Genomic DNA, 21411 nt, shown 5'->3' on the forward strand with positions numbered 1-21411 from the left:
AAACACGCGGCAAATATTGCGGTGGAAGGGAAAGGAGAGCAGGTCCATGGGATTTCACACCTCTCACCCAGCCTGGGTACGGTATATCCTACATTTTTGTCATTTGAGGATTTTTTCCCCTTCTACTGCAGCGGGGATGCAGGTTGAGGCTTTGCATTTGAGTGTGTGTGTGAGTGTGTGTGTGAGTGAGTGAGTGAGCGTGTTTTGCCGTAGTCAGCTTCAGAGCCGATAGAGATTTAGACAGGGAATTCTACCTCACAGGCAAGCATTTTTCCACACTTATTTGTTTTTTATTCTTCTTCATCGCACACGCTTTCCCTCTCGTTCGTTATAATAAGAAAGCAGCCTAGCTTTTATCTGTTCTTTCTATATGAAAATACACAAGGGGAGGGTGGCAGGCGGGTTTGCCTTGATAAATGGAGCGTTATTCATCAGCGTGTGTGGAATGTTAACTAGCACCTTGGACAGCAGACACCAATACAATCTAACATAAGAGGAGCGACAGCGCGCTGATCCTTTTACACTCTAATATCTTTGCAGCTTACAGTGGGTCGGCGTGTGTGTGTGCGCGCGCGCGCGGATGTGTGTGTGATTATACAGAGAATTGATGTTTCTCTCTCTTTGTGCGCGTATGTGGACGCGTGTGTTAATATTCTGCCCTCAGGCCCTCGGAGGGAGAGAGAGAGAGAGAGAGAGAGAGAGAGAGAGAGAGAGAGAGAAAGCAGTGTCGGCTGGGAAGCAGCTGTGAGTGTGTGTGTGTGAGAGTGTGTGTGAGTGCGCTTGAGATGGAGAGGGAAAAAGACTGAGCATGTAAGGTGACAAAGAAAGTGTGTGTGAGACATTTAAAAAAAAAGGTGTATTGCACGCATCTTAGGTGGTGGGATAGAGAGCAAAGTATGCGTGTGCGTGGTCGTGCGCGCGTCACAGGCTTCCTACCTTATGCTACATGCAGGTCAGGAGCCCTACGGTGTATTCGGGGTTTAATTAAGCGTGTGACGTGACACCCTCCCATCCCCCCATCGGGGTCCTGTGATCTGTGAAACAGTGTGTAGTGAGGATGTGACACAGCAGCCCTGACAGTCTGACACCGAGTTAAGCTGAGCGGACAACATCTCGTTTGCCCTATCTATCACTCCCATATCTATTTTTATCATGAAAAGAAAGCAAGGTGCACAAGCCGGCCTTGTGATGTCATATGTGTGTCTCCTGTGTGTTTGTGTGTGTGTGTGACATTTTATTTATTTATTTTTTGTTGCCCTGTGATTATTCTAATCAGGACTAATTAAATCCATTCTTTCTCTTTTTTTCCCCTCCTCCGCTTTTCTCTGCCTCTCTTTCTCTTATCCAGGCGGCAGTTTGGGCTTGTTATGGGGGTGACCCGAAGGAGAAAGTGACAGCGGAACAGTGATGCCACTGTTTACATAACAGGAGAGACTTGCACACACATACATGCACAAACATATACACACAGACATGCAAGCAGGCTCAAATCGCCAGTCCAAGACATACACACTCACTTAAACAGTTCCACACATGCATACACTCTGAGACGGCGTATTGAACGGAGTCACTGACTGAGTCACTGCACACTCAGAGGAACAGAATCACTGACTCACACACAGGAACACACACAGACAGACACATACACAAGGGGAAAAGGTTGTTTGCAGGAGCCAGGACTGTGTTGTGTGTGCTATGGGCCAAGCTGAGCAGCAGCTGTGTGTGAGTGTTGGATACCTCTGAAGGGTCAAAGCAGCCGGAACCCTCTGCCTCCCCCAGTTCCTCCCCTTGCCCCTCCTATCCCTCCTCTTCCAGCTATCCCCAAAACACATCATCATGTCCGAGCTGAGGACCAGCAGACTTTTATCCCCCCCTTCATCCTTCTCTTTCCACCTCAGGTTTCTATCCCTCCTCCTCTCCCTCTGCCTTTCCCTTTCTCTCTATCCACCCTCCTTATTGGCACAACAGACTGTGCCGGTCATTTCTACGGCACAGGGCCGTATCCGTGGCATCTTGACCCCGCTGCCCTCAGACCTCCTTGGGCCTGTCATTCAGTACCTTGGAGTACCCTACGCCAGGCCTCCAACGGGGGATCGGCGCTTCCAGCCGCCTGAGCCGCCCTTACCTTGGCCAGGAATACGAAACGTGACGCAGTTTGCTCCTGTGTGCCCACAGTCATTGGATGAGAGGAGCATACTGGGAGACATGATGCCATCCTGGCTCACTGCTAACTTGGATATAGCAGCGACGTACCTCACTCACCAGAGCGAGGACTGTCTCTACCTCAATATCTATGTGCCAACTGAGGAAGGTAAGTGAACCTAGTGGTGTGCAGTGAAATCTGGGGGCAGGGAAGGAAAACAAGCGTGCAGGATTGGGATTAGGATTACATGGTTAGGTTCATTTTGCTCTACACTGGCTAAGAGGATGATACTTGATTGTGGGAATATTTTGGGCATGACAAATGATTAAATCATGAGTGTCCTGTCAGAGCACAGACATAACCTTGACAAACAAATAAATCTTTTTTTTTTAAAACTATACCTTGCTCCCTCAACCCCCTCTGCACACTGCTGGTTGAACCAACACTTAATATGCAGACACCTGCGTCAGTCGCCATGGGGTTTACGCCTTTACTTGTGGAGGAAAGTGGGAAGGACACAGACTAACTCATGCATACATATTGGTTCATACACATGCATGTGACCCTACGCACACGCATACACACATACACACGCCATGGCATTGAACGCTCCCACCACTTCAATTTATACCCACCAACTGAAAAATGAAGGCAGGGGAGCAAATAAACCCGAAGAGTGATCAAAGGCTGAGATACATAAAAATGGACACATGGACATTTACACACACACAGCCACAGATGCACACACAAACAGAATAAAGCTGTGCAAAAAGTTATGCAAAAAAATGCCATGTGATGCTAATATCTATCTATCTATCTATCTATCTATCTATCTATCTATCTATCTATCTATCTATCTATCTATCTATCTATCTATCTATCTATCTATCTATCTATCTATCTATCTATCTATCTATCTATCTATCTATCTATCTATCTATCTTAACCCATCTCTATCTTTCTCTTGCCCAGACATCCATGAGGAGGGGCAGAGGCCAGTGATGGTCTACGTCCACGGTGGCTCATACACAGAAGGCACCGGTAACATGATGGATGGCAGTGTGCTTGCAAGCTATGGCAATGTCATCGTCATAACTCTCAACTACCGCCTAGGAGTATTAGGTAAAAATTATCTACATTTCATACCCATCCTGTCTCCAGTATGTATACAATTTGGCTGTATTAAGTGTATATGCTCATGGTTTGTTTTTGTATTGCCTTTATTTTTAAGTTTAAGTCTCCCAAATCCAAGCAGCCACAAGCAGGTTTTTAGTGAATCGCTTCTAAAATGGCTGAATTTGAGCTTCAAAACTGTGCTCCACCCTTCGAGAGAGAACAATAGCAGAGCAATTACTGCCAAGGTGCTCTGGGTATCACTGCAGTGTCATACACCTACTGTATGGTAATTTCCATTATGAAGCGGTAGTCTAAAGGGTGATGGATGGATAATAATTTGAAATGCGTTGTCCACATCTCAGTGGCACTTATTTAATCTGGGAATTTAGTCTTTTCCAGAAAAATTAAATTGCATAGGAAGAGATGGATATTTTACCCCATGATAGAAGCAGATGAAGGTGGGAATGCATAAATCAAAAGGTCCACCGATGGCAGTGGTCACCGCAGTGGTGAGATTTATCAGAATGATCTTACACCAGGAAAAAAAATGCATTAGTTTGGAGAAAACGGCATTTTACATTGTTGCTTTACACTAATTCAGTTTTAGTTTTTGTTTATTAGATATTATGAGCTATAATTGAGAGTTCAGGGTTGATGCAGTGTGTACTTTGTAAATGAATTTTTTTTACATGTAATATTTCTGCTTTTTCTCATTATGTGGGAACTTTCTTTTATAAGATACAACAGTTTCGTTTAAAACAAAATTCAGTTTTTACGTCTCAACACAGAAGTCAAATCTAGAGTATACTTACCATCTGGATTGTTTAATCCTTCAACGAGCTATGAAATGTGAAAACCATTAGTGCGCTGTTTTTACCCAGAGCGCCCTTTCCGTTTATTTTTTAAATTTTTTTCTTTAAGTGGAAACATGTTGAGTATGGGGGTCCCTGGTGGAAAAAGAAAACCCCCCTGAAGCCACCCCCCCACCACCACTACTAGCATCGACTCAAATCTGATCCACTTTACCTCCATGACTCTCTGACTCATTGCTCTCTGAACAGCAAAAATCTGATTCCCTGTGGTTTTTCTAATTTTAGGCAGCTATGCAAAGCTCACAGGTTGGATAATCAGAATGTCTTAAAATCCTGGTATTAAGCATTCTTGTGGTTGTAATTATTAAAATTACAAAGAGCTGAGTAGGGCCACAGGAGGGTTAAAAATAAATGCGAGGCCTCATTTACTGTATTACACTAAGGGCATGAACATTTAGTTGTTTGTGTGAGGCCCGTATATTGATTCAATCAATATACAGGCAACACATCCCACTGACTGGGTAAAAGCATTCTAATAAGAAGGTGCCCACTATTTAGCAGTGAGAGTGAGGAAAATATGAAAATAATATGTAAGTTAGAAACATGTGGATACTGTATCTTTTCTACTTTAATGCCTGATTTAGCTTATACAGCTAAAAAAATGACATCCCTTATTATAATATGCATGATTATGTAAATTAGTAATAGAAAAACTAGACTGGTGTTTTGTATTAATTAATAGGTGGCTTTTAATTAAATTTTATCGGTTTATATATCTTTTACTTGCACATGCAAATCATTTTCAGGCTGTTTGAGAGACATTTCTCTCCCAAAAGTAAGGACACATCTGGGTTCCTCCTTAATTAGGCAGAGAATGTTTTTTGAAAATTGGGTTTGAATACATGCTAAAAGGTTAATACGTTTTTAAATGCTAATTTCCAAGGCTTTCATTAGACATTGATTTTATAAGATGGAATAAATCTGCATGTGGTTAGTGGGTGAGAAGAAATTCCATTTAATTCTGACCTTGGGGAAAATATAGCAACTACTGCTGTAATCATCATTCAGAGCCAAATAAAGACCCTCCTACATGCTTCTTTGTGTCTTCACTCCATCCCCTGTGTTTACACCACCTGCGCCTTCTCCATCATCATCACTATCACCATCAAGCTACATCTCGAGTACATCTTCTTCCTTCTCCTCGCCATTGTCACCATAAGTTGGATGCATGAGGTGAGCCCATTTATTAAAAGCGATGTACAATTATGCACATGAGCATAAATGAAATAAATAAACGATTGACTCAAATTTTTTTTCCCCAGAATATGAAAGCACATTATACAGTTATAATAATCACAGAGCTCTTCTAAACGAATATAATCCTTACAGTGTCCTTCTTTTTGCTTCAGAGAAATTTCTGACAAATGCACATAAGTGGTGAAATGTATTTTAGCATTGCTTTTCTTGCTCATTATACTCTTATGTGCTTGACGTTCACAGAAATTAGCTTTTGCAGTAATGAGATAGAGGAGTGAGCCGTTAGGATCCTCGTGTTTAGTTAACATCAGTAGTAAAGGGAATAAGGGATCGCTGCAGTTGTAACTGCATGCACATGTAGATTTATGCGTTTATCTCCGTGTGTAATTGATATTTCCTGACATCAGAATCAGAATCAGAATCAGAATACTTTATTGATCCATGGGGGAAATTATTTTTTGTTACAGTGCTCCATTTTAAACCAACAATGAATGAATGAATATGGATGTAACTTGTTGATTTGATTCAGTTTGAGGAATTGCAAGAGAGGCACATCACTTTTCATGAATTTTAAACTTCAATGTATCATAAAAACAACTTGTGAATAATTAACAGTATGAATGCCGTAATCTTGTGCCCAACTTTGTGTTTTCTTTTGAGTTTCTTTTTGTTATTGTGAGATAAAGATGCACCACTTCTTCCTTCTCTCTCTGCCTACCTATAGGATTCCTTAGTACAGGTGACCAGGCAGCAAAAGGGAACTACGGCTTGCTTGACCAGATCCAGGCCCTGCGCTGGGTGAAGGAAAATATCGCAGCCTTTGGTGGGGATCCAAACAGGGTCACGGTGTTTGGATCAGGGGCTGGAGCATCCTGCGTGAGCCTCCTCACCTTGTCGCACTACTCGGAGGGTGAGCGAGAATCAAAGATAAAAAGTGTATTGATGTACTGTGTTTTATTCAGTTCAACCTTTAAAGATGGGTGACAAATGAAAAGAAAAACCAACTGTCAAGCCACAACATGCCATCAGTGCAACTTTAGGGTAGTGGTGGACTATCAAGGTTTCCCCCTTTTTTGGTCTTTTGATGATGGCGGTTAAGAGCCCTGGTTAGCATGTCAATCCAGAATTTCCCATAGGTGTTTTCATTGGAGTCGACATCCAAAAACTCTGAAGACCACAATGTATGACTTAAGTAATTTCATACTTATTACATCATTAACTCATTCACTGCCATTGACGTCTATAGACGACAATTACGTTTCCAATGGGAGGGGCTAGAATACAACCTCGGGCAGCTTGTCAGTGAACATCAGACTGCTTGAAATGTATTTTTCACAAAAAGCTCGTTTTCTCCCTTTTTGTGGTCAAAACAGGCATTTTTGGTGGAACCCACCTCTCTTCTACAGCTGATTACTAAAGAATGGAAAATGGTAGAAACAAGCTTTTTTTTTTGGATGGAAGAAGAGAGTCTGTTCTTCATTTTGGTAGGTTCAGCGTTTATATGATCATAACACACAGTTTTCTGTGGCTCTTCAAAAATGAGTAAAAATGCTCAAAAACCCTGGCAGTGAATGAGTTAAGTGAGTCCACTATCCCTATGGGTGGAGGCACTGTCATCCTGGGAGAGAGCACGGCGATCAAGACAAAAAATAAATAAATGCCTCATCGTAGGATAAAGGTGATCAGTCAGAATAACAATGTATTGATTTGCAGTGACCCACCTCCAAGAATCTCCAAGGGGAGAACCAAATCATGGCAGAAAAAATGCCCCCCCCCATCCACCACCAGTCACTTGATCTCCTTGCCATAGATTTCAAGAATTCAGCGATCATTATCACCCATCTGTATGTTAAACTTTTTTTTGCATTTAAAAATATATAAAGAGAATGGACAGATTGTGATGGTGGTTGGTAGGTAGGTGGCTGCTTTGTAAGCTCTGACATTTACCATTATGAATCTTTTCAAGGTCTCCAGTGAACCGTTGCAGCTTTCATTTAGTGGTCTTAATGCCTGAAAAAGCCTTTGAATTCTGTGAATAATATAGCCTGCCCGTGACTCATATAGCCTAGGGCTGTTATTATTTTTAACTTTTAACATTTAACTCTTACTTCAACTTAGTATGCCAGATATAACCTGTCATACTTTAAATCAGAATAATGCAGATCTTCGATGCCAATTTTTTTTCCCTTGCCGTGGGAATGATTGCTTCTGGATCTATTTATGTGTGCAAATGTGTTGTGCAACCTTCCGGTGTGCATTCAAGTGGCTGTGCATCCATGCACACATGTGTGGGTGCATGTGCACCCATATATATGTGCCTCAGTGTATACAGGCTACATCTACACCCAGATTTGTATTTACAGTATGTTTGTGTGTTCATGTGTATCAGACCTGTTCCACAGAGCCATCATCCAGAGTGGCAGTGCTTTAGCCAGCTGGGCTGTCAACTACCAGCCAAGCAAGTATGCCCGGCAGCTCGGTGAAAGAGTGGGCTGCGGCATCGATGACAGCACGCAACTGGTTGCCTGCCTCCAGGGCCGGAGTTACCGTGAACTTGTGGAGCAGAACATAACACCAGCCAAATATCATACAGCTTTTGCCCCGGTGATTGATGGTGATGTTATACCTGATGACCCCCAGATTCTGATGGAGCAGGGAGAGTTTCTGAACTACGACGTGATGCTGGGGGTTAATCAGGGCGAGGGCGTGAAGTTTGTGGAGGGCATAGTGGACTCAGAGGACGGTGTCAGTGCTGAGGACTTTGACTTTGCAGTGTCGGACTTTGTGGATAGTTTGTATGGATACCCAGAGGGCCGAGACACATTGAGAGAAAGCATAAGGTGAGTTATGTTTCTGAATATACTTAAAAAATGAGTAATAAGTGAGGGGATAATAATGTGACATTCCAAATAATATAATTATCAGATTTCTTTTAGAAAGTTAGATGGGATCATTGATACGAAGCTAATAAATGTGACCCTGCAGTTAGAAGTGTGTCAGCTAGCTGTGATGTAATAGTGTGAACAGCTTGATGTTCTGTCCTAAAGAAACAGACTCCAGCATGTCTAAAGTTTATGAAAAAATATCTGTCATGGCTGTGACCAGGGATGGAAGAAGGACTTTACAACAGTACTTAGTAAAAATCAGACAGTTTAATGTCACCCATTGGTTTTGATCTTCACATTTTAAAGTATCAGTGTTAGTGTTTTCCCCAGCACCATGTTGTTTTCTTGGAGCCAGAAGTTAGCTTATATGGATGGAAAAGTGGAGTGCTAATTCATTAGCTAATACTAGCTAAGCTGCATTCATAAACTGTTCCGGTGCAACACATAGACACACATATCAGCTAATTAGCGCTATGTAACGTGCAAATAACACAGTGACAATTGTACTCACCAAAACTGAAGGAGAAATGTCTTGGATGGCTGCAAAAGAAGCCACAATATTAATCAGATAATCCATTAAAAATGCTCCACAGGGCCCCAATAGTACATAGAAGATAAAAAGGTCCAGTTTTTATCTTCTATTGCAGCAGTGAAGGTGAGGCCTAGCAGACACCAGTTAGCGCCATCTGCCTATGATGGGTTAGTCAATCAATGTGGTTATGCCCATAATTCAATTACCCAGTGGTTAAGAGGAGGGAAACTATCCGCAGAGCCCAAAATTGTTTTTGATCCATGCTGTGAATATGCTTTTTGATGCTGCAAAGTTGGACATTTTACCACTATGAAGATTGAGTCTCTTGCAGCCAGCCTAAAGTGGCACCTGGAGGAATTGCAGTTGGCTTCATTTTTCAGCTCTGGAGGTTGCTCCTTCGTAAAAAGAAAAAAGAAAAGTATCCCTTTCCTTAAAGAGATTTTATGCTAAAATAAAAAGAGTTTCCTTCAAATGTAGTCACTAAAATGTGAGTAAAATTAACATGGCAACTGTCAATAGAGTATTTTGCAGGTGGTGGCCTTTACAGAATTTAGAAGAAAATAGAACCGAACAACCAGAGTGGGTGTCCTCAGACTCTGTGTAGCAATATTAAGCTACATAAATCAAATAATCAGCCTCAGCTGATGAGGCATCAGTACAGCCGACAACACTGAAATCTCTAAACAATATAAGCTAATTACACACAGCAGCTGCAGCCCACTAACACACATAGATTACATAGGCACTAACTGTGGTGCTCACAGTTAGTTTGTTGTAGTTCCTTCCTGACTCTGATTTTGCTCCAGGTTCAGCTTTTCTGTTTTTCACTTCTCAGTTTAATCTGCCTCTAAGCCTTCAAACACTGAGCTGAATGAGACTTTTGAAGTTACAACATTTGTGCAATAAGTTATGGGGCTTTCAGACACAAAATGACATTGCCTGTCCCATGGGATCCCTGCATGATCATTATATCCCCTTTACATTATTTACATTTTTTAATAGATCTGCAGTTATAGGTTAAAGCAGATTACAAACCTGAGCTATTTTTACATTTATTGCCTACTGACAATGAACTTGCTGACATGCCTACCTGTTTTAAAGATAACTCTTTACTCCTCGGCCTTAAAGCAAACCTGTTTCTAAAAATTCAGGAAATTAAAAAAAATCAGTCTCAGCTTTTCCTCTATTTTGCCTTCTTTGTCTGGCTGGATGTTTCATTTCAAGTGGCCATACTGGGATATTTGTCATAGTAGTCAAAATTTAGATTATCTGAACGTGCAAACTACCAACATTCAAACCCAACCCCTTTGTTCCTGAGTGAGAGAAAGAGAGAGAGAGAAATGGGGAGAGCAGCTGTGGCCAAGCAGGCTAGAAAGTGGATGATGAGGAGAGCAGTGCGAGCAAGAAAAACATTATTTTCTGATCGTTACATGGCGGTCGCGTTCTGAAGCACAAATAAGCACACCCACACTGTCGTCCTGTCTACTGTTGCCTCAGTCCCACTGTTGGTCAAACAGACACACAGACCTGCGGCTCTAAAGACATCCATGACACAGACAGAGATCAGAGGAGAGAGATGGCCTTTGTTCCAATATTCTTACTACCATGCTGCTTATTATATAAGATAAAGATTTAGTATGTCACAATACAGTATGTCCAAAACAGTATGCCAAAATGACAAGGATGTCCCACAGCATCCAGTCACTATTTGAAGCATGCAAACCAACATGCTTTTCTGGCTATTATGACTCACAATCCTCTGTGTGGTAGAAGATATGAGCCGTGCATCACAAGACGGATGATTTAAGTAACCTTCCAAATCGCATATTTTTTTTCTTAAATTTTTGCCTCACAGACTTCACACTATATTAAAGTACTATGTCCAAATCTAAGGCATACTTCATACTAGGAGACATAGCTTGTAAGGGCGACTGCAGCCTTGAACACAACAGAATAATAAGAATATACAAGCAGGCCATGGGTCTGAGAAAACCAACCGCCCACATGCGGGTCATAGGTGATGAAGGGATAGCAAAGCCCCCCCCACACAAGTGTTTTAGCATTGAACCCGAAACAGCGTGAACAAGCAGTGCAACAACTATATTCATGAGGTAAAGTTCACGGAGAACATGTGTGCTTCACAGTAAACAAGCTGGTTTTTATGTCAGCTACAGCTTCTTGTTCCGTTCTCACGTGTTTATTATCCCTATTTCATGTGACATTTGTTTTGACTCTGCAGCATATACCAATGTAGCCAAAGTTTGGACTCATAAAACACTAGTGGCACTGTAATGAGAATAAATGTAATTTGTTACTTCCTCCCTTCACATTGACAGTGTCTTGCCTCCAGGCAGTGATTCCTAGAATAAAGGAAACCAGCAGGAGACTTAGTGGAAAAAGACACAGCATATTAGTGAGTTTTAGAGGTGTTGGTTAGCAATTATTTTAACACGGACAAAATGAGTTGTTTTCTCCAACTGCTAGAACAAAAGGCTACTTCTACTGCTCCCTTAATCACAGAAGGGTCACTACAGTGGGTTGCTCTGCATATTTGATTTGGCAGATTTTTTATACCGGATGACTTTCCTGACACATCGCCCAAGGGATTTGAGTCTCCTCCTGGGACTGAGCCGGGGATCATTTGCTTGTTAGGCAAATGTGTAAACCACTACACTGTAGTATCTGCATGCTAAGCTAAGTTAACTGATCCCTCATTGTAGCTTCAAATATATCAAACTGACATGCAAGTGGGAACAATCTTCTGGTCAAAGGCATGGCAAAAAGCATAGTTAGCAAAATCTAAAAGCCATAGACAACTGTAGACATAGTGTGGTGTCTTAAAACTGAAGCAGTGCAGAGGGACCTTAAACCTGAATTCCTTATGATGCGCTGCATAGGGTGACTGCTCTGGTTGCAAAAAGAGCTGACCATAGTTTCCAATGATGAGTTTATGGTCTCTAGTTTTGCAGGAGGTATTATTTAGGTATTATTTCATGCAATTTACTGTTAATTTTATACATTATGAGTTAGCTATGTAGTGTCAAACAAATAATGCTTGCATGCTTTAGGGCTGGTTTACTTTGTGACTGTTGAATCACCACTGTATAAGCATGCGGATCCATCTCTTCCTCTCGACATCTGGATTCAAGGTGCAAGACCTTTATTGTCATTGTGCAAGGACAACAGAATTTGAATCCTTGGTATATAAATATCCGTTCGCTGTGAAATCTTGTTGCTCTGTAATGCATATAATAGATTTGCTGAAAGATGAGATGATCGATTGACTAAATTTCAAATGTATTTATGATTTAAGGTTCATGTACACAGACTGGGCGGATCGGGACAATGCAGAAACCCGCAGGAAGACACTAGTGGCGCTTTTTACTGACCATCAGTGGGTGGCACCAGCAATAGCAACAGCTGATCTCCACGCTCAGTATGGGTCTCCTACCTACTTCTACTCATTTTACCACCACTGCCAGAGTGACGCCACGCCACCTTGGGCCGACTCTGCCCACGGTGATGAGGTGAGATCAAAGTACATGAGCAGTATCTGTTGCATGGGAAGAGTTATTAAGCACTAGGCTCAAGAAATGAGACTAAATATCAAAGAGGATAGAAGAAAGACTTCGCAAAGGACGGTGACTAATCTGAGTAATTAACTCTAAAGCAAATTTGACAAAATGACTTATTTCTCAAAGAATCTTGAAAGATTTATACAATGAATGAGGAGCTTTGGGGTTTGTTACTGCTTCACATTGATCTGTTCAAAATACTTGATTAAGGAATTTGTTAGAGCATTAAATATCAGAAATGTTCATGAAATAACTTGTGCTACAGGCCTTTTAGGTGGTTAAGTAGTTATATGCTGTGTATGTGTATTTTTCCTGACTATTTATATGAAACAGCTCTTTGTTCATGCATGTGATGACTGAATTATGATGGTAACAATATGGCTATAACAGGACACAAAATTCACACTTTAGTCTAATTTCGACTACAGAGTCATTGTTGGTTGTGTATTTGTTTGTGCACACCAACAACATTTCTTTTTCAAAATAATGAAATAAATGTAAAATGCATAATTGGCTGTAATTCACAAGGTTTTCAAATGTTGTGCATTAAGTAAGAAAGTACTTTGATCTTTTCACCCTTGCATAAAAAATGTCCACTAAGACAAGTGAAATACATTTACAATTAACTTAAATTACCCATTAAAGCCAGCAGTGCAATTTCAGTAATGTTGCCCATCTCACTTTTTGCCACTCCACATGTGATTGAACATTGTAACGAAGCTAAGACCCTTTTAATAAATAATTGAAGCTGGGCTCTGCTGCCAGTGCATATGGGTGCACAGGTGATGATATACATAAATGCCTGTTCTTTGTTTGTCCCACCCCTGGCGCTGATTGGCTAATCGTAAGTGCTTTCCTTGGCTCAAGTATGTAATAGCTGAAGGGCGAAAGCGATATGCAGGTGTAGAGCTCTACTGTAGTCCTCTGTTAGTCAACATAAGATAACATAACATGAAAAAGCATAAAAAATATTGCACTATCCCTGCTACAAAGTAAGATCACAAACAAAACATGTAATATGAAAATGATTAGATACCAGAGTATGGAAATATGATCAAATTAAATGTGCAGGATCTGACTCAGTAGTGCTTCAGTCATGCTTATGGTTGGAGTCCATAGAACAAATGTATTGACTCTAACATGAATATGTGTGTATATGTGTAGGTGCCTTATGTGTTCGGCGTGCCCATGGTGGGACCCACCGATCTGTTCAACTGTAACTTCTCCAAAAACGATGTGATGCTGAGTGCGGTCGTTATGACCTACTGGACCAACTTTGCCAAGACTGGGTGAGTTAATAAAATGTCCGCTGCAATGTGAGATGTTGTTCTGTTGGAAAATCCCGCGGAGAATTAAGCAAACACAAGCAAAAGTCCATAAAAAAGACAAAAAACAGAGGATGGCTTCGGCGTCATTCAGTCTTTTCAAACGGAGAAACCCGTTTCTAATTTCTGCTATTAATACATAATCCCCTCCCACATGTGTAAAATGTCTCATGACTGAGAATGAAAGCCAAGACACTTAATCACATTTTACAAGTGCAAAAGAAAATGCACAGCTGTCAAAGTCAAAGATCAGTCGTTCCTTGTCCTTTTTTTTAACTGACTATGCAAAGACGAGGTTTTGGCAACGCAAAGTGTTGTTTCTGAAAGTGTGGACATTTCAGTCTTGATTTTACTGGAATAAATCTCCTCCAGGCTTGAAATAGGACAGCCAAGTTTCAAGTCTATAATGTTATCAAGATAAACAGCCTCTCCACTTTGCAGCGCTTGATATCCTTTCCATGTGCTTAATTTGTGGACAGATTAATAATAAAGATTAACACAGGCACCGAGCTATCTGTCAGTGTTTACACACAGAGAGTTCAGTCAAAGAGGGAACAAAGAGGAGAATGTAAAAGTTTTGATTGTTAGCATTGAGTTGTAGGCATTGGCATGAGTTTATCGAAAACAGGCAGGAGTAATAAGCTTAATCGCTCAGCTTCTTTATTAAATTAAGCAATATTTAACATAGCAAATAATGGCACGAGAACCACATTTCTCCAGAAAAATTTGATTGCAATTGTCGTAGAAGTTGAATTTTAATGTAGCATTAGATGAAAACATCGCACTTTTAGAGCAACAAAAATAATGAGCTCACAGGCAAAGGATATGTTATTGTAATGCCTTTTCCTTCAAGAGCTCTCTGATGTCTGACGAGAAGACGCCGCTGTAGACACAATAATGAAAGCAGCACCGCAGACTAATTTTGGCAAAGTGGGCATACAGGTTGTCTGTCATGTCAATGTCTTGACAGGCATTTCTTCTGGGACCTTGGCGGAAATAGTTAAAGAGCTCCTGCTCTTGAAAAAAAAGTCTTTGAGGACAGCCAAGGTGATGTCCTAAAAGAGGAATCAATTGATTAATTTGCTGTTGCTTGACAAATGTCTTCTCTTCTCTTCTCTTCTCTTCTCTTCTCTTCTCTTCTCTTCTCTTCTCTTCTCTTCTCTTCTCTTCTCTTCTCTGACGCAATGAGAAATATAGTTTATTCAGTATGTTGAATTAAAACTAAGTAGCAAAGAGCAATCCAAATTATTAAAGCAGACTGAAGTGGTCTGCCGATAGCTTTGAAAAATATTGCTGCCACAGAAAAAGCCCGCATTAAAACTTTACAAACCTGACAATCCACACTGATAAGAGTGCCTTTTATCTTTCCACGCTGACATTATATACAAGATAAAAGTAATTGTTGAAGATGGACCTTCTTTCTGCAGTGCTTGAAGTGAGTAATTACCAGTAATTAATCCAATTGAGGCTCAATCCACTGAGACCTCTTCAGATTAACAGAAACATCTGTGGTCTAAACCTTGATCTAAATCACCGCAGAGCCTCGCTGTTTCACAGCGTAAAGAACCAGGACAGTGCGCTCACATAATTTGACTGTGGCATGAAATAAAGATATCTTTAATGTGAATGCATTAAGGCAGTCACATTGCATTAAGTTAGCTGTTTCTAGCCCATAATCTGTATTGTCATTACCGTCGCAGCAAGCCGCAGCGCAAAATCACCAAGTAGGCATGTGAAGATTTCAGTATACACTTCAATTATCAAAGGGGAACTTTCTCTGAAGAAAGATTTCTCTCGGCTCTGAGTGCCTCGGATGGTGATGGAACTCTGTGACAGCTCAATTTAACGGGGGAGATGTGATGCTCCCTGATGTATATTTTGCACGCCTCTGTGTGGGCGTATAAATCCTCAGCTTGTGTGCATTTGTGTGTCGGTGGGTCTTTAAGCTAGCAGCCTTTTTGTGCTGTTCATAAGGTGTTGATTGACAAGTGAGCACATAGCACGTAACTGGCAAGTCTGTGAAGATGCGCTGCCGTTTGACTCCCAACATTTTAGCTGCTGACACAAATAAGTCGGTAAATCGACAAATAAATGCCTGTCGGCATGTGTCAGAGAAGTGATTTTTCAAGCTATTTCCACTGTACCACGCACACATTCATCTCTAATGTAGATATCTGACAGGTTTGCACGCAGTTCAAACTGCAGGAGTTTGAACTGTGCATTAACAGGAATGTTCTGTAAGAGGCATATAAACTGCACAAAAATCAATGAACTAAAACGAAACCACCTCGCAGCTATGTTTACAGGAAAATAAATCTTGTTTTGCGTTGTAGCAAATATTTTTTGCTTCTGGTTTGTCTTATGTCACTTTAATATTGATTAGAAAGTCTGATGAAACTGTTGTGCCAGCTTGAGCGAAACTCGGCATCCTCGGAGGATGATTGCCAGCACAGAAGGAGCTGAGAACTCCCTGACATTTGAGAAGCAAGGGAAAAAAAAGTCATTGATATTTGTACGTCAAATGAATATCTGAGCCACACGTGGTGCAACATGAGATCATTTGCTAAATGTGTTTAATTTCTTTGTTTCTTTTAGTATTATTTTCTTTAAGGTTACAGTTATTTGTTAGCAACAAATAAATCCTTCTCTCGCATTTTTCAGTGATCCAAACCAGCCAGTTCCTCAAGATACCAAGTTTATCCACACAAAGCCTAATCGCTTCGAGGAAGTGGCTTGGTCTAAATACACCCCCAAGGAGCAGCTGTATCTCCACATTGGCCTCAAGCCCCGTGTCAGAGACCACTACCGTGCTACCAAAATCTCCTTCTGGCTCCAGCTGGTCCCACACTTGCATCATGTCAACGAGCTCCTCCAGTCGGTGTCGTCTTTCACTCACAGTCCCTCTCCACAGGATGACACCCCTTACTCTTACACTAAGCGTCTATCCAAAGGTTGGCCTCCTAGCAGTACACGCCACCCGGGTTCCCCAGGAGGTACTCCACAACCACCCGAGCCCGCGTTAGGACAAGGTGGAGAAGAAAATGGGGTCCGTGTCCCTAATGAGGACTACTCCACTGAGCTCTCAGTGACTATTGCAGTAGGAGCGTCACTGTTGTTTCTTAACATACTTGCATTTGCGGCTCTTCTTTACAAAAAAGACAAAAGGCGTCTGGAGCATCGTAGGCCACGTCCGCTTCCCCCACCGAGGAGAGACATCACGCCAGCAGACGTTGCAGCCCACCTACAGGGGGAGGGACTGATGTCATTACAGGTAAGTCACAGTGTGGGTGGCTGCACATGCTTTGCACATGTGATGAAGTCTAGATTGCGGTGAGTCATGGTGTGCTTGTGTAGCCACAGAAATCCTCTTCAAAGATCTTTGTTTAGCTTGGCGGTTTGTCTGTTTGTTTGTTTGTTTGTCACCAAGATTAGCTGTAATTCTGTAGCAAAAGTTATAGAATTACATCAACCTTCTTGGAGAGGTGGAGCATGGGCAAAGTAAGACCCCATTCCATTTTTGTGTGCACAATCAGAGCGCTTTCTTTGAATCCTGCAAAATTGGGGATCAGCCTTGGCAGAGGTCTGTGCTCCCTGAGTGCCCTTTCAGATTCAAGCTATATGGAAAATAATCACGCTCATTGTCAGCGAGTCAGTTGAGGTTTTGTGTGACGACGTAATTAAACTCTTGTCAGTGTAGCAGCTGCCAGTAGAGCACTCTTGCAAAACACAGCCCGTCATCAGCAGACATTATCAGTGTGAGGATCCGTGTGTATCTGTGAGTGTTGATGCATGTGCAGGTGTTAGCTGTGTACAATTGCCTGAATTGCTTTCATTTGCCTCGAGTTCATTCAATATCTGGCCTCTTTGGAGCATTGTTAGCCGCTTGTCGCTTTTAAATCTCACACAGCGAGTGCTAAATGTTAGATATGTTTTATAGCTGACAAATCTTAATTGGCAATTGAACTACAGTAATCAAGTTCAGCACAACAGCTGCCAGATTTATGTTTTAAGTCCGTATTTTCAATTCTGTGTTTCTTTAAATATAAAAATCTAACATTTTATTAGAACGTATTCTTGGGTTTTACATTATTCTGGCTAAGAAAAACATATGATTGTAGAACAGGAGGCAAAACTTGGACTGTTGAGGAGGGCCGCACCAATAAGCTTATTTATAAAGAAATAAAATTAACTGACCAAAACTAAGTTCAACTTATTCGTGTGGCCCTCCGCAAAGGTCCCAGTTTTCCTTGGGAAAATTAATTACCCACCGCTGATGTAGAGTAATACCTAAAAATCAGTCAAATAAAGGCAGGAGGGGTTTATATGACAAATAGCATGAGGTAGTTAGAATTTGATTTGATTTGTTTTATGGATTCAAGTCCTAACTCTGTGTGGAGGTGCTCAAAGCTGGCTCTGAATCAGGTGCAATGAAATCCCAGTTTACCAAGACGTTTGACTCTTTAAAGGCGATCTCACTAATGTGAATGTCTCACATCGGTGTGCAGGTGCATCTAGGATTTTTAAAAATGGGGTGGCATAGGGGGACCCGAGTACTAGTCTGGGGCTGTGGAATGGAATATCAGAAAATTGGGCCAATAATCAGTGTTATATTGATTTTAATTGCAGACAGACCTCTTGCTTCCATAAACATGCATTAAGAGACATGCTTGCCCTGTAACAATATAGTGGCTTCACTGAAGCACAAGATTCAATCGCAGGGTAATGGAGCTAACAAAAGGCGGTCTGGTTAGAGCCTTAAATATGTTTTATTCAATTGAGTTGTAGAACAATGACTCATACATCGTTGCACCATTTCAAGGTAAAGGAGTTAGAGAATGGTCGGAAATGGACCCCAGCAACTATGAGACATATTTCAAAACGTAATTTTTTATATATGCAATTAACACACAAGCTTTCAGTTAATATTATTTTATTATTTATCATGTTTTTTGCCCTTGTTCCCCCATAATTTCCTTCCACGATTGACAGAGGGCATAACTAACAACACTAAGATGCAGAGTGGCTGCCAATCTTTACCATTCATCATGACTTTCATACAGTGCAAATTACTGTAGTATATATGAAAGATCAGATGCAAATACCTCTAAGCCCATCTGACACATTTTGTTTTAAGCATTTTTTAAAATCAGGTTCCTGATTAGAAATTATAGTAAAATTTCATTTGAGACTGAATTAAATGCCTTATTTTCAAAAACTCTAGTCAGTTCTTGGGTTTTCAACAAATTCAATTGTCTTCTGCAGCCAAACCCCTGTTGTCCATCTGTGCTGGTTTTGCAGAATACTTTTTGTACAAGATGTAGGAAAGGCTTGCAAAATCACTAAAGATTCAACTGGAAATAAATGATTCAAAATGAATAACTGAACAATAGCCACACAGTACAACAAAATAATCAATAAATAATAAATAGAAGAGATTACACAATCACTATGCCCTGTGCTGTTGTTATAATAAATAAAAAATAAAAACAGAATTATGATATATCAAATAAATAAATTACTCTAAAACCAGTGAATACTTGTTGTGTCGAGCAAGCTAACCCTCCATGGCACGGTGTTGCCTCAGGCAACAAACCACACTTTTGCTTATTAAACCGTCCCTTTAACCATTTAAAGCCTGAACCATGAAATAATTGCCAGAAAATTCAATTTTTAAAAAAAAATGGAGAGTTGGAACTATTAGACAAATTTGTTTAAAAAATGAATTTAATAATAATTTCTGTTTTTTCATTTGTGTCATATTTGCTGCATCAGGCTTAAAATTGTATTGTGTCATTTTTAAGTTATTCAGGGGGAAAAATCACACTGATGATGTAGAAGTCTCAACAATGAATAAAGTACCGTGTTTCAAAAATGATACACAGGCATTAATGGGCCAATTTAAGGGTTTATTCTTATTTTTCTATTTTTATTTCATGACACATGTCACAAATGTGTGACACGGTGCCCAGACTACCGTCCTTTATATGTTGAAATCGCTACATTCAAAAATATGTTCCTATGCCTGAACATGTGAAGAAATATATTTGGGTGTTTAAATGCAGATTTTGCAAAATTTAATAGCATTACTGCTCAAAAAGACTTATGAAGGATTATGTTGTCATTTACTGCCCATCATTTGAATCACATGTGTATATTTGATATATCAAAGTTCTCAAAAAGTAGGGTTAAATATAATATTTTCTCCAAAAATTAAAAAACCATGCCATGTCTAAAATATCAAGTAGTGCCTGAAAGGGGCAAACAACATCATGATAATAGTCTGACCACATTGATAAATGGAACTTGACCTGATTAAATGTCAGATGATCTTATTCACATCTTCTCGTTGGTGGTGCTGTGAACATGGAGGCTTTTCCTGACAAAGGAAAGCGGTGCTTATTTTGGAGGAGGCTCAGTGTCTGGTTTAGCCAGGTTTGAAGTGAAAGCCTTCTATTATCATATGCTACCCACTGAGAGCTTTCACTTGATATCGCTTTCTCATTTTAGATCGAGGTGGCATTTAGAGGCTTGTGCATTCATTATATATTTATATAAACCAGTGATATTTTATGCTGGTCTTGGATAGCACCTGCTAAATGGTATTTAAAGGGAAGAAAATTGCCCACTGAAGTAGGTATAATGATTAATTGTTTATTTTACTGAACTGTGGCTTTATACATAATTGTGCTGATGTTGGCCATGTGGGGATTTGGTGTTTTTCTCAGATTTATTTCACTGTGAATTCAATATTTTTTCAGTTTTTGGACTGTTTGCTGGGTAAAACATGAAATCCAAACCCATTAAACTAGTTTCTCATGTTATCTTTTATTCAGGAGTAATGATAAATTAATTACTTGATTAAATACCCGGTAGATTAATTTATCATAGAAACAATACTCAGTTGCTGCCCTAGATGTGGTTATTTAATAATGCATTTTTTTGTTTTGTTTTGACCTCCTTGTTTTCTCTCGTCCAACTTTCCAAACCTGTAGGTGAAGCAGCTGGAGTGTGACGCTGCCTCAGCAGATGAACGGAACAACGCTCACCATCATCACACCCTGGATACTCTAGATGCGCTGGATGGGTTGGACACCCAGGACATCTACAGCACACTGGACACTGTGCGCCTCACCTGCCCACCTGATTACACCCTCACGTTGCGCCGCTCACCCGACGATGTCCCCCTCATGACCTCTCTGACCCCGGGATCGCTGCCCGTGACCCCGGGGTCTCACCCCGTTACTCCTGCGACGCCAATGACCCCAATGACGCCTGGATCGGTGGCCGGGATGAGGATGGGGCATCCTCACCAGGGATACACACACCATAGCCCATATAGTAATACACACTTGCCACACACACACATCTCCACGCACACACACTCCACCACGCGTGTATAACCGCAGCAAGATACCGCAGCACATAGATACAACACACACCCTTACTTAAACACACACACACACACACACACACACACACACACACTGAACAAAAGACTTAAATACCTCTACTAATTACCCTGCAGGATTGTTACAGAAGGAATGACAGAGAGACATTTTTCAGTAACAGGATGTAAAGACAAACAGCTGTGTGTTGCATGTCTGGGGAACTGAAACCTAAAACTGGATCAGACGAGATACTCATTTGCTCATAACCCGATGAGCCAGGACATCCATCAAATGTCTGAAAACCTGCTTTGGATTTTAAATCTGCTTTTTCTACAACTGAGGAGGAGGATGAGGAGCACTGTGGCAAAGGGGTCAGTT

At 40.8% G+C, this 21411-nt stretch overlaps 1 protein-coding gene across 1 annotated transcript; it reads left to right on the forward strand.

Moving 5' to 3' along the window:
- The first annotated feature begins 1694 nt into the window (after nucleotides 1-1694).
- Nucleotides 1695-21045, forward strand: LOC146616331 (neuroligin-4, X-linked-like). The gene is made up of 8 exons (XM_085375045.1): nucleotides 1695-2311; nucleotides 3116-3265; nucleotides 6053-6238; nucleotides 7718-8168; nucleotides 12059-12272; nucleotides 13485-13609; nucleotides 16307-16916; nucleotides 20638-21045. The coding sequence occupies exons 1-8, from the start codon at nucleotides 1837-1839 to the stop codon at nucleotides 21043-21045; spliced, it is 2619 nt and encodes an 872-aa protein (XP_085231171.1). The 5' UTR covers nucleotides 1695-1836.
- The last annotated feature ends 366 nt before the right edge of the window (nucleotides 21046-21411 follow it).

Source organism: Diplotaxodon limnothrissa, linkage group LG16 (genome assembly GCF_057381915.1).
Source record: "Diplotaxodon limnothrissa isolate DT_005_m linkage group LG16, D_limnothrissa_male_GT1.1, whole genome shotgun sequence".
Taxonomy (NCBI): domain Eukaryota; kingdom Metazoa; phylum Chordata; class Actinopteri; order Cichliformes; family Cichlidae; genus Diplotaxodon; species Diplotaxodon limnothrissa.

Bases quoted from the DNA above. Each gene is read 5' to 3' on its own strand.
- LOC146616331 (XM_085375045.1), top strand. From the start codon at position 1,837: ATGTCCGAGCTGAGGACCAGCAGACTTTTATCCCCCCCTTCATCCTTC. The intron at 3,266-6,052 runs GTAAAAATTATC...GCCTACCTATAG, and splicing joins CTACCGCCTAGGAGTATTAG to GATTCCTTAGTACAGGTGAC. The intron at 13,610-16,306 runs GTGAGTTAATAA...CGCATTTTTCAG, and splicing joins ACCAACTTTGCCAAGACTGG to TGATCCAAACCAGCCAGTTC.